Below are 12,288 nucleotides of genomic sequence, written 5' to 3' on the forward strand. Positions count from 1 at the left end.
CATGTGCCATAAGAATGAGAATTGATAGATGATTTTAAGATAGCGGGAAAGAAATCGATTTTCTCGACAATTTTAAAATAGAGAGATTCGAATATATTGTATAATTATATATAATTTAATTTATTATATTATATTTTTATTATATTAAATATTTATTAAATATTATTAAGTATTTTTTAGATATTTATTATATCTATTAAATATTGATATTACACAACGAACAAGTATAATACTACAAAAATCTCTCCAGTCTTTTTATTTGTAGTAATTTTTAAAATATTGTATAAAATGTGCGATATATAGAGAACGTGAATATATTCATTATATATACTATACAGTGTATAAAACATTACGAATATAAAATTTATCATTATAATTAAAAAATAGATCTCTCTCACACAAATTATGACCTTATATACAATTCTTGTCTTTAACTCTTCATATATAAATACAAATATTTACGTCAAATAATAAAACGTGCGACGTCAAAATATGTAATCTTAGAGGACATTTGTTCAGTTATTTCTTATCAATTTTAAAATCATTTAGTTCAGGAAAATGACGGAAATAGACGCAAAAATCATCGATATCGATGTGCAAGATATAAGATTTCCGACGTCATTATGGGGCATTGGAAGTGATTCAATGGTATTATTAAATAATTCACATAATGACACAGTTGTTATTAATATATTAAAAAAAGATGTATACACTAAATAAATGTATATTTATAAGTATAAAATATTTATGTGCTTATAAAGATATTTTACGCGATATATTTTTCTATTTTCTTAATAATATAAACTTTATTCGCGAGCATATTTAATTTTTATTTAAAGAGTATTGTCAAGCCATACATTTAATTTCTTAATTCATTATTCAGTTAATTTGTTATTAATTTTTTTTTATATCTACAGCATCCTGATGTTAATCATTCTTGTGTATACGTAACGATCAAGACTGATAAAGAATATGAAGGATATGGCATTACATGTACCGTGGGAAGAGGAAACGAATTGGGTATGTAAATTAACAGTATGAAAAAGAAAATATAGTTCTTCTTCATTATTATTAAAAAATAATTTTTATAGTGTTGCAAGTATGTAAGCTATTGTTCAAGTTCATAAAAAATCAAACAACGAAAGAGATATATACTGACTTTGCATCTGTCTGGAGAAGGTTAAGAAACGAATTTAGATTGGTAATGTATAATGAATGATGTGAAATACATAATAATAATTAAAGTACGATGACTATCGGAAAATAATTGTGATATCTCAGGTAGAACCAGAATGTGGTATTGCGTATCTAGCTGCAGCGGCTATAATAAACGCATTATGGGATTTATGGGCACGTATCGAAAACAAACCTGTCTGGAAGCTTCTTACAGATATGACGCCCGAAGAGCTCGTTTCCACTGTGGACTTCCGATACATGTAAATTAAAACTTTAATTGGACAAAGTTACATTTCTGATGAGTCTGGACTTGAAAATTTTCATGATACATTTTGTTCTATGCAGTACAAGCTTTTTGAGCAAGGAGGAAGCGATACAAATACTCCAGGAAAATGAAAAGAGAAAAGATCAATTTGAGAGCGCTTTAAAAAAAAACGGCTATCCTGCATATGTAGCTGATGTTGGATGGGTGCGTTATCCCTATCAGAAGACTCGAGATCTTAGCAGGAAATTCGCGAAGCTCGACTTCAAGGTATTCAAGACGAGTTTGGATCCAACATTAGAAAGAAGCATTTCAAGATGTAAGACTATACGCAAAACAATAGGCAAGAAGAAAAGTTTAATATTGGACGCGAATCAAGCCTGGGATAGAACGGAAGTATCTGATTATATGAAAGCTTTGGAAAGTTTTAAAATATTTTATTTAGAAGATCCGATATTTCCTGACGATATGGTGGGATATAATTTAGTATCGGGTGAATTAAGGTCAAAAATGAAATTTGCTACTGGCAAAATGTGCGCAAATCGTATCATACATAAACTATTCAAAATCTTTCCGGGGCCTGATATTTGTGTGATTAACGTAGCGAGGCTTGGGATTAATGAAGCCTTAGCTATATATCTCATGCTAAAAAAAGCTGGCAGCCGTAAGTGTAATAATAATAATATAAACAGCAAAATTTTATAATTTTTAGATCTTGATATTTTTTTAGAGTGTATTTTTTATACGTATCGATCTTGAGATTGATGTTTACTTAGCCAATCGAGAAATGAGATCTGTAAATTTTTTTATTTATAGTCCTATATCTGCAAATTTCTTTATTTATAGCGAGACGTAATTTTTATGATATCACATGGTCATGCGCTAATGGAGTGGGCTTGAGCGAGATGAATCAACATCTTCAAATGTGGGATTTTATTTGCTTAAGTCAGTCTACTGAAAAAGGTATGATTGAATTTGTGAACCATCAGCATGGATACTTTGAGAATCCTATACATATTCAAAATGCCTGTTATATGCCACCTAAATATCCTGGTTTTTCAACTAAACTTAAAAACAAATGTATTGCAAGATGGTCTTATCCAAAAGGTACACGATGGCAATATCTATTTCAAACAGGACATTTTCAAAATGAATACGAGGCAAATGATGCATAATATATGTAATAAAACATGTAATAATATAAAAAAATATATAATTTTCTGTTAAAAATTTATCTTGTATAAAATGGATCATATATGCTTTTTGTAATTGAATAAACTATAAAATACGCATTTACCTTATAAAAAATATATAAAAACAAAATTGTATGAGATACTATTTCATTAATAATAAATTTTTATATATTCTTCATTCCTATAATTATGAAATGTGCTCTATTTATTGATTGTTGCGCATAAAATCTTTGTTTTTAAGACTTTTAAGCCGGATTGCATCAATATTATTTTGGATTTAACATTTATAGATACTTAAATATATCTATCTTTATCTTTCTAAATAAATAAATAAAAACAGATTTAAGTCATGCTTAAAGTAACATTGGTGCAATCAGGTGCAATCTTTAGAGAGTTACCTCTCTCTCTCATCAATATAACAACTAAAAAAGAGATAATAAAGGAAAAAAATATTAGAGATTAATATTATATAATATTATACACACACATCTTTGATTGCATTACTTTTTAATTTAAAATATATATAAACTGTACATATATATATATATATATATATTTTTTTATAAGTAGCATATATCTATATGTATATTTTTATGTAATATAATAAATGTGAGCATGATAAATTAATATGTGTAACATATTTATACAAGTGGCAGTTGAGCTGAGAGGGAATCTTAAATTTTTCTAAGAAACCAGTGAGAGAAAGCTGTACCTACTTCATAAATATTTACTATTTTTCCATTTTATGGAAAAATTCTTTTTTTCTTCTTAAAAAGAAATGCTTTTTGTGTCTTTAATAATAAAATAAAAAACTTAAATAAAAAATCAATAAAGAATTCTATTTATTATCAGTCTATTACGCGGAATATAACATTTAAAATGATTAGCGCACATGTAAGTTATAGAAATACTATCAAATTAGAATAGCCAATAATCATAAGCTATTTTAGTTTGAAAGTATTGATTAAAAAAAATATATAACTGTATGCAATGCAGATAAACAAAACATGCTTACAAATTTTTTATGAAATAAAGAAAAACAAAATTTGAGGAATTTGAGGAATATATTCTTTAAATTGCAATAAATTTTATGTTTTCCCAGTTATTTTAGACATGTCGCATATGTTAGAACGTTACTTTCGTCATTACATAAACTTTTGTATAGCACTAAATTATATGTATACATTCTCTCTCGGTATCGACTCATACTTGCGAATGTATCCTCGTTATGCGAAATCATTATGCAAAAAATCTCTTCAATAAGAAAATCGTGAGAGATAATTCATTTTGTTGTCTTACGAAGATATAGGCTCGATTCTTGAAAGCATCTTTACGAATATCATTGCTATAATGGATTAATTGCAACATAATGGCAATTAAACGATATTACTTATCTCTTGCGATGTGATTTCAATTAACAGGATACTATGTCATTCGTTATAATATCTATTCTCACATTCACCGCCTCATCGTTAACTGGCTTAAGCGCTAAAAGTAGTTTTCGTTGGGAAATGATATTCCCCAGTTTCTGTACATGTTCTGTATATGTTCTCTTTATAAATAGTTCTTATAAATTACTGGTATAACCTAAGTTTTTTCTTTTGTTCCAACATAAAAATCATACAATGTACATAACGCTCGCTTACGACGATCCGCCTTTAATACTGCGGGTAAATCTTGCCCTCTGCTATTATAGTGTGTGTTTTTATAATGGCATTCTCCGATTGGTCTCTAATCTTTTGGAATTTCTTCATTTGCGTGTTTGTTAAAGAATTTGAGGAGCAGCAGCGACGAATCGAAAAGTTCAGAGCTTAAGCTAACTTAATACTCTAGTAAAGAGGTAAGTTTCAGCTGCCCGGATAAGGCATTTGATCTGGAAGGGCGGACGAGTGATTCTGATTGGGACTTTGATGAAAATGTGGACTGCTGCCATCCTGTGAGATATCACCGACGACGGGTTCTTCGTACTTGCCTCTCTTGAAACGCCCGTACAATGACGAATACGGCAGATTATAGTGGATGGCTGCTTGATTGATGCTCATGTGCCCTAATCTGAAATCGTGAATTTAGGAATAATATTTGTAATGTGATCACTTTCATATCCAAGTCGAATATTGCATTAAAAATTTATATTATATAGCCACGGAAAAATTTCAAGCTTCTGCAAATACTTTTATTTATTTAATCCATATTGATTCCTAAATTTACTTAAATTAAATCTTTCTCTATAATACATCAATTTATTTATTAATTTTTTTAAACATAAATAAAAATTTTAATAAAAGAAGAAAACCATTTCTAACCTGACAGCCTCGAGAGCTTCAGTCATAGCATCTTCGCTCCACGGTGTAGGATTGCTCCTGCTAAGTTCGATTCCTTCTCGCTTGCATCTTCCGTACAACGTCCCCGTAGGTATGCCGAATTCTGTCGACGCTCTTTGCACAGATGTTTGGCCAGATCTTATCGCTTCCAAAGCGCGATCCAGATCGGCGGGCGTCCACGTCGTGGGACTTGCATTGAACGGTGCGGCCAGTCTGATTCCTTCCTTTCTCGCGATTTTATACAATGTACTAGAAGGTATACCGAATGCCTTGGATGCTTTATTAGCCGAAATGGTGCCGGTACGTAAAGCTTCTAAAGCATTGTTCAAACTTTCGTCGCTCCAGGATTTCGTGGGACCATCCTTCTTCGGCGTGTCGATACCTAGTCGATGTGCCCGTTGCCATAGAGTCGTCGAGGGAATTCCGAATGTTGCTAAAACGCAAATACGAACGTTGTTAATATAAATTTGTTTATTTTATTATCTTACATAAGATGTTACTAATATTATAAATAATATTATACAAATTAAATGTTTATTTATAGACAATTCTTATAATTTTTCGATCTTTTAAAAGTTATAATATACAAATTACATATCTATGTCGATGTACAATCTGGATCAACGATTAAGTTTTCTTACAAATTAGTCTTATAATTAATATTATAAATATTATAACATAGACAAAAGACTTTTAATTTAATTTATCAAAATTAAGAATAAATAAATTAGACATCACTTTAAAGAAAATAATCTTACCCGATGCTTTTGTCAGACTCATATTATGATTCCTCAATGCATCCAGAGCCGCGTCCATGTCCTCTTGCGTCCACGATTTTGAACCGTGATGATGCGAGCTAGACTGTCCAGAGTGTCCTCTCGAATTGTTGTCGCCTGAGTCTGACTGGCCAGAGCTTCCTGATGGCATCAGTCCGAGCAATTCTGGCGTTATCATCATCATGTTATCGCTGTCGACGGCGTTTTTCGAGCTCACGCTGGCCCGATCTGACATATGGCTATCTATGTCGATCGTATCCGAAGAGTCCATCGTGTGCAACGTCTCGAACTTGATCTTGATCTCACTGTCGCAGTTTTGAATCTCTATAAACAAGCCACGGAAGAGGAATATGATATATATACTGTTGGCATCGGAAAAGTTTGATACTATTAACTCGACGATCTATATCTTTGGTGTCGAAGTATTCGCGTGAAAGCTACGCGGAAAAGTCTTCATGGTACCTGAGAATCGATAAGCGAGCGCTGTCGAAGGCAAAACTGGACGCGGAAGGACGCTAAATAAGGTTGCGTGGGCTGCTCGTACGAACCGAGCAACGCAAATCTAATCGCGACTAGTTAAGCGTGATTAGGCCAATTATTTTGATTCCCTGTTCGCCTAATGACTGCTGTACTTTCAGCCCGGTAGTATTTTATTCCACACCGCACCCTCATGTCCGAGCGGTGAGTGAAAACGTATGTAAGTGGTCGTATTGAATGGATCGACAATAAGTGAGAAACTTTTGTCATACAGTGAAACAGATCGGAGATACATTAGGTAGATGTATTATTGAAATGAGATACGCTTTATCATCAAAGTTAAAGTTCGCAAAGTACGCTCTCTAGATCAAATAGACTTACTAAAAGACAATTTTGAAAATACAATGAAATATATATTTCTAAAAAGACTATATATTTATGATTTTTTAGTAAAATTGACACGAGGTAAGAAGTTATAATTTTTCTTTTGCTTGGGTAAAATCTTTTAATAAATATTTATTATTTAGACCGCATATTATGGAAATTATTATATTTTTCATTGTATTTGCACGCTTAAAGAAAGTATCATTTATAGTTAAAACACATCTCAGTTTCCTTCGATTATCCTTCATCTCACTTATTAATTTTTTTTCGCGAGTTTATTGAAACATTTCTGTCTTAGTTTTGTTCCATGTTATTCATTAGAAAAATCTAATAAACAATAGAAAAAAATATTAATTCTATCATGTTGGGAATGGTTTTATTTTAATTCACACTTTCCGCGTCACATACATATAATTGTGGCGATTATTGTCGAGAACCGAGCAATTTGAGAAGCATAAAACTTTGTACCTGTAGAATGATGATCCGGATCTCTTAGATGAGTAATGGTAGTGCCGACTAAGGTGGCGCTGGGTGGTGTAGGTTGAGTTTCGGGGGGTAAATCGACCTCTCCAGGATCCGGATGATGGCCATAATGACCTAGCCCTGTGTGACAGAACATGTCACCTTTTTATTCGACGTGAAAGCAGCCCGTTCTGATCAATTCTGAAAATTATAAATCGCCCCACACCTGACATCCTTCCGAATGATCACGCTGCAAGTGTTTTTTTTTTTCAAATCTAAGAGCTTTAAGAAATCTATAATATCATACAGTGGAAAGCGCAATGTCTGAAAATATTTTAAAAACATATTTCATAAAACAAAATATATTGACATGTATAAAATGTAATTAAATGTGAGAAAAGATTTTCTAGGTAGCAGATAAAGTTAGCCCTATTATACGATTTACAGATGTCCTTTAATGAAACAAGAAATTATTCAGAATTTAAACTAAAAAAGTATTACAATTAACGCAGAAAATTAATTAACGCGCATTTTTATTGAAATAGTAAATCGATTAAACGAAGAAATTTTTGTCTCTCACGAAAAGTAAAGACGAGAAGAGAGAATAAACTCTTGCAAATACTAAAAGGCCAGGTGTGGGGCGAAAATCTCAATTGATTGACTTACCGTTGTTACTGTTACTCGCGCCGTTACCGTTGTTGTTGTTGTTGTTGTTACGTTGGCAAGTTTCCAGTGCTACTGCTGCTGTTGCTGTCTCCGTGCACTCTTCATCTTCGGCTTGCCAATCCCGGTGGTTCTGCGGAATATCCGGTACGAATTTAGCGTCGACCCTGACGAGAGAGATCAAACCGCTCGCCAGAACGGGACAGCCATTGCGTTTGTACACTTTCCTCATTTCATCTTTCTCAACGCGTTACAAGCGATAAATTCGCCATTACTGCAGTTAAATTTAGATAACGTACCTATATTGCGATCAGTTTCGATTTCCGTGATATAAATGATCTTGGGTATCGTGTCGAGTCTTGAAAAGTTATTTCGAAGTTTTTTTTGCATCTCTTAGACTTTTCCCTTCTTAAGACAAGGATGATTTAGTTATACTTATTATATTTTTACTATACTCTTTTTAGAAAGTTTTACTAGAAGTTGTAAGAATTATATCAATAAACTAATGTCGAGAGAGATAAATATAATATATCTCCTGGTTAAGTAATACACATACTTTTTTAATTTTTAAATTTTTTATAGCCTTCTGTTCCTCACACTTGTATGTTATATTATAAAGAAAAGAACTATACAAATGCGAATGGATATTCATCCCGATACTTAAAGACACATTCATAAGTTTAGGTTTTGATAATTGAATATCAATTTAATAGTCCAATTTAGAGTCCTTTAATTCAGATCGCTTACCTCTTTGTTATCGCAGCTGTAATCGTTAATTGTAATCGGCTCTTCCTCTTTGTAGCGCTCGTAGTGTCGTAGTGGATCGGCGGCGCGTGGCTCGAACGTGGGTCGTTCGATTCTGGGTCGCTTGTACCGCTGATGGTGCTTCTTCAGCTTCGTGTAGTTTAATCTCGGGGTGCCGGACTCCCTCGGCGGCGAGCTCAGGCTCACGGGTTGTGGACCGTCCCTGTTCTCCTCGCACAGGCCCTTGATCTTCAGCTGGTCGGCCGTCTTCAAAAGCGACTGCAAGGAAAACACGGATCGCTATAAATCATCGTTTCAACTGGCGAAATAACACATTATATATATCTGACGCTATTTTTAAAAGAGTACTTAATTAGAGAAACTTAGGTGATTTTTAAAAGATCATCTATCCATGTAGTATATATTTTTATTCTTTAAAATATATGTTATAAAAATGTTTTTTTAAATATTTATATAATTTTTCTAATAATGTTTATATGTATAACATAAATTTGATATTATACAGGATGCCTACTTAAATTTTGTCAAAAAATTCCTTGAAAATCCCCTGATTTTTTTAGATATTTTTATTCAAAAGTCCAGATAAAGAGAATATTTAAAAAATTTTTTGGTGCAATTTTCTAAAATAAATTTTTTTTATCACATGTGCTTTTCATTCATATAAAAGGAAGAGAGTTTCAAGTGCTAGATTTATAAATGTATATTGAAAAAAACTCTCGTAGGATAAGCATTTCTTGCCTAAAATTTTTATTTTTTACCACTAAAAATTACAATAAAGAATATGTACTGCTTATTTCATATTTTGTTAAAAGATTCAATATATAAATAAAAATACATATTTATAACATATTTTAAACACATAATTTACTTGCCAACTGTTTGATACGAGAGCAAAATTATCACAAAGAATTTTTAAAAAAATGTTCTGAATCCCAATAAAATTTCATGAAAATTCGCTGATTTTTCCAGGTACAAATAAAATCCTTGAGAATTCCAGGTTTTCTAGCGCGCGAAAGAAAGAGAGAAAAAGAGGGAATACCTTGATTATAAATTACCATTGAATCTCAAGAGTTGACGGTTCGGTTTGAAGCTTAACAAGATATTGCTACGTGGATGAAGCGGCGCATACGCTTAAATTAATTCGTCGCGCGCGAATGATTAATTCATTAATTATCGCGATCGGATAATCGGATCGGCGATGCGGGGAAAACGCATGCGAAAGGGTCGCGGGTTCGGGGCGGAATCAAGGCGTCGGCGTGAAATAGAAAAATACTCATTTCGGTAAACCGCTTTGCGAGAGGCTGGGATGAAGGACCACGCGAGTCCGGTCCGATTGGATTTGCATATTTCTCGCGCGAACTCGTCGTTCCCGGCATCTCGTTCCGCCCGGCGGCGGTGCAATTTCATCTCGACGGACGGCGAAAGAGGCGGCGGCGACGTCGAACACCGTTCGTCCACCCACCAACTGTCGCTCCTGAAAATCAACGCCGGCGGGATCCAATCGAGTATTTCGGCGAACGTTGCGCGACATGCAACTCGTTCTTCGATTTGGATTTTTTAATATGACGGAATGCGCGTCTCGCAGAACTATTAGCGAGGAGACACTTGCCCTCTTTCAGTTTTCACCCGAATTTGGAATGCGCGAAGTAGGTAAAAATAAGAAACAAATATTTCTGTAGATTGAGTCCGGAATTTGATTGAATATATTTGATTAAGTATTGTTGCAAAATTGTAATAAAGAGAGACAAGGGGTGTTTCTTAAAAATATTATATATTAATAATTAGTATTTAGATTTCACGAAAAATTCATAATTTATCAAGTATCTTACATTTAAAATAAGCGTGTATATAATATATAAAAACTTATAAAGGTTCGTGACAAATTTGCGATATATATTTTCATAAAGTAACCTTGAAATCTTAGCACGAGATGGAAGAGGAGGGAAATTAAGGGACGAATAAAGGAAAAGAGAACGAGAAGTAAGGTCACGAAGGGAAGGAGGATGATGGACGCCACCTCCGCGTGGCGAAGCCGTCAAGTCGCGTGGCTTCTCGGGACGTCCACGTGGTCAACTCGTATGAAGGACCTTGGCTCGGAAGAACCTTACGGACGTTGACCAAAGCGTGAAGAGAAGAAGAATGGATGATACGAGCGAAGCAATGAGCGACAAAGAGGCATTGCGAGGGAAACGGGAGAGAGGGAGAAAGGAGAACTAATGGCAGCGACCCTCTCGCGCCGAAGCCGAGCCTCTCTGTTCTTTAATCAAGCCGGGGGTGGCACGATTAGGCGGGGTCTGCGCGGTTGCCGGCGGCGTGAGAGTGGCACCGTAGAGGAGGGAGAGAAAAGGGATGGAAGGAGAAAGAGGACCGGGGGACAGAGGTAGATAGGTTGCACCGGGGGGTGTCGGTAGCGACTGGAACGCGTTGCGTGGGTGGCGAACAGAGGGGAGAGATGGCGGATCGGGCTGGATGGATTGAGAGAGCGTGTGACAAGGAGAAAGAGAGCGAAAGATAGACAGAGGAAGGAAGTAGAGAGGATCTGGAGAGAGCGAGAGAGATACAGAGAGAAACAGAGAGGGAAAGTGAGTGCGCGGGGAGCAAGGGAAAGAAACAGAAAAAAAAGGAGAAAAATTCAGAGAGAAAAGAAGAAAGAGATACAGAGAGAGGTACAGCATAAGAGGGACGGAAAGAGGGGAGTTGTGGAGAGGGCTAAAACGCGGCAGAGGCAAAAACGCCTGCAGGAAGAACGGGGAGGCCTCCGACGCGGCTGTCGCGGCCCGAGGGCCGTATCGACCACCCCCAACCCCCGAGACACGCATACACACGTACACAAGCTCTCTCTCGCTCTCCCCTTTTCCTCGGTGTTCGCGACGGCATCGACACCAATGACTTCCAAGCGCTGGCACACGCGTACATGTCCGCCTGTCCCTCTTTCTCTCGTTCCGTCTGTCTCGCGCCTTCGCCCGCTCGCCGGCTCGTTACGACCGGGCGTGTGCACGGCCTCCCCAAAACGTCCGCGGATCTTCGATCTCGGCGGCTCGGGAGTTTGATGGCGCTAGTCGGGTCGCGTGGGGTACGCGATAATCGAGCGTCTCCGTTAGGACGAACGAGCGAACGAGCGGTCGTACACGACGACGACGACGACGAGGACGATGATGATGACGACGAGAGCGATGCGGCTTTTGGCAAGGAGAATCGTGCCTCAGTAGGTCCGAAATGTACGCATTTACCACCAAATGCGACATTCTCTATCTACGAACATGGATCAACGCACCATTAGGACCTTTATATACGTTGTCATTCTTGACTATGCGTGGAAATTGTTGCGAAAATATTCTCCATCTTTCATCTGCTTTCTTATTTTCGCATATTAAATATATGCTAATCATATATATTTGTGTCACGTTTTGCATTATTCATTTGAGTAAATATTGTGTAAATAAATACGGAGAAAGAAATTCGATACTGATACTTTGTAATTTTTGTAAAAAAGTAGAAAAGAGAGAAAGTTTGTGTTCGAAATAATATTTCCTATTTTTTTCCGATTCTTTCCAGTAACATATTTTGTAGATTAATATTAATTATAAAACTTGGTAGAAATGTCGATATTTAAAATTAAAATTAAAATTTAATATTAATGTAAGAAAGGAAAGAAGTATGCTTCAGGAATTTATATCTTCGAAAAAAAAGAAAAAAAACCTTGTTGAACAAAAGCAGTTGTAGAAGCGGTCTCTTTCATTATTCTTCCAATACTACAACCGCTTTCGTCTTGCAATTGAAAGACACTTAATAACGCAATGCATGATGTT

The 12,288-nt window shown here is 35.3% G+C and overlaps 2 protein-coding genes across 9 annotated transcripts in view; one reads left to right on the plus strand and one right to left on the minus strand.

Annotated features, from left to right (window-relative positions):
- Nucleotides 1-438: 438 nt before the first annotated feature.
- On the plus strand, nucleotides 439-2,809 carry LOC145962875 (mitochondrial enolase superfamily member 1-like). The gene is made up of 6 exons (XM_083084339.1): nucleotides 439-648; nucleotides 918-1,020; nucleotides 1,092-1,201; nucleotides 1,282-1,436; nucleotides 1,522-2,102; nucleotides 2,285-2,809. The coding sequence occupies exons 1-6, from the start codon at nucleotides 559-561 to the stop codon at nucleotides 2,611-2,613; spliced, it is 1,368 nt and encodes a 455-aa protein (XP_082940465.1). The 5' UTR covers nucleotides 439-558; the 3' UTR covers nucleotides 2,614-2,809.
- A 352-nt stretch (nucleotides 2,810-3,161) lies between these two features.
- Psq (pipsqueak) overlaps nucleotides 3,162-12,288 on the minus strand; it is a 51,251-nt gene continuing 42,124 nt past the window's right edge. For 3 of the 8 annotated variants that reach the window (XM_083084335.1, XM_083084334.1, XM_083084337.1), the window contains exons 4-9: nucleotides 8,462-8,737; nucleotides 7,718-7,847; nucleotides 7,058-7,213; nucleotides 5,711-6,052; nucleotides 4,935-5,385; nucleotides 3,168-4,683 (exon numbers count right to left, since the gene is read on the minus strand). In XM_083084335.1, the coding sequence (XP_082940461.1) occupies nucleotides 4,479-4,683; nucleotides 4,935-5,385; nucleotides 5,711-6,052; nucleotides 7,058-7,213; nucleotides 7,718-7,847; nucleotides 8,462-8,737 (1,560 nt within the window). In that variant the 3' untranslated portion in view covers nucleotides 3,168-4,478. Of the gene's footprint in view, nucleotides 4,684-4,934; nucleotides 5,386-5,710; nucleotides 6,053-7,057; nucleotides 7,214-7,717; nucleotides 7,848-8,461; nucleotides 8,738-9,534; nucleotides 9,554-12,288 lie in introns of those variants that run through there. The other 5 variants (XM_083084332.1, XM_083084331.1, XM_083084338.1 and 2 more) reach the window with 4 other exon arrangements.

This window comes from Camponotus vicinus, unplaced genomic scaffold, assembly GCF_025532165.1.
Source record: "Camponotus vicinus isolate PSW18456_S1 unplaced genomic scaffold, iyCamVici1.0 SCAF_12, whole genome shotgun sequence".
In the NCBI taxonomy this organism is placed as follows: Eukaryota; Metazoa; Arthropoda; class Insecta; order Hymenoptera; family Formicidae; genus Camponotus; species Camponotus vicinus.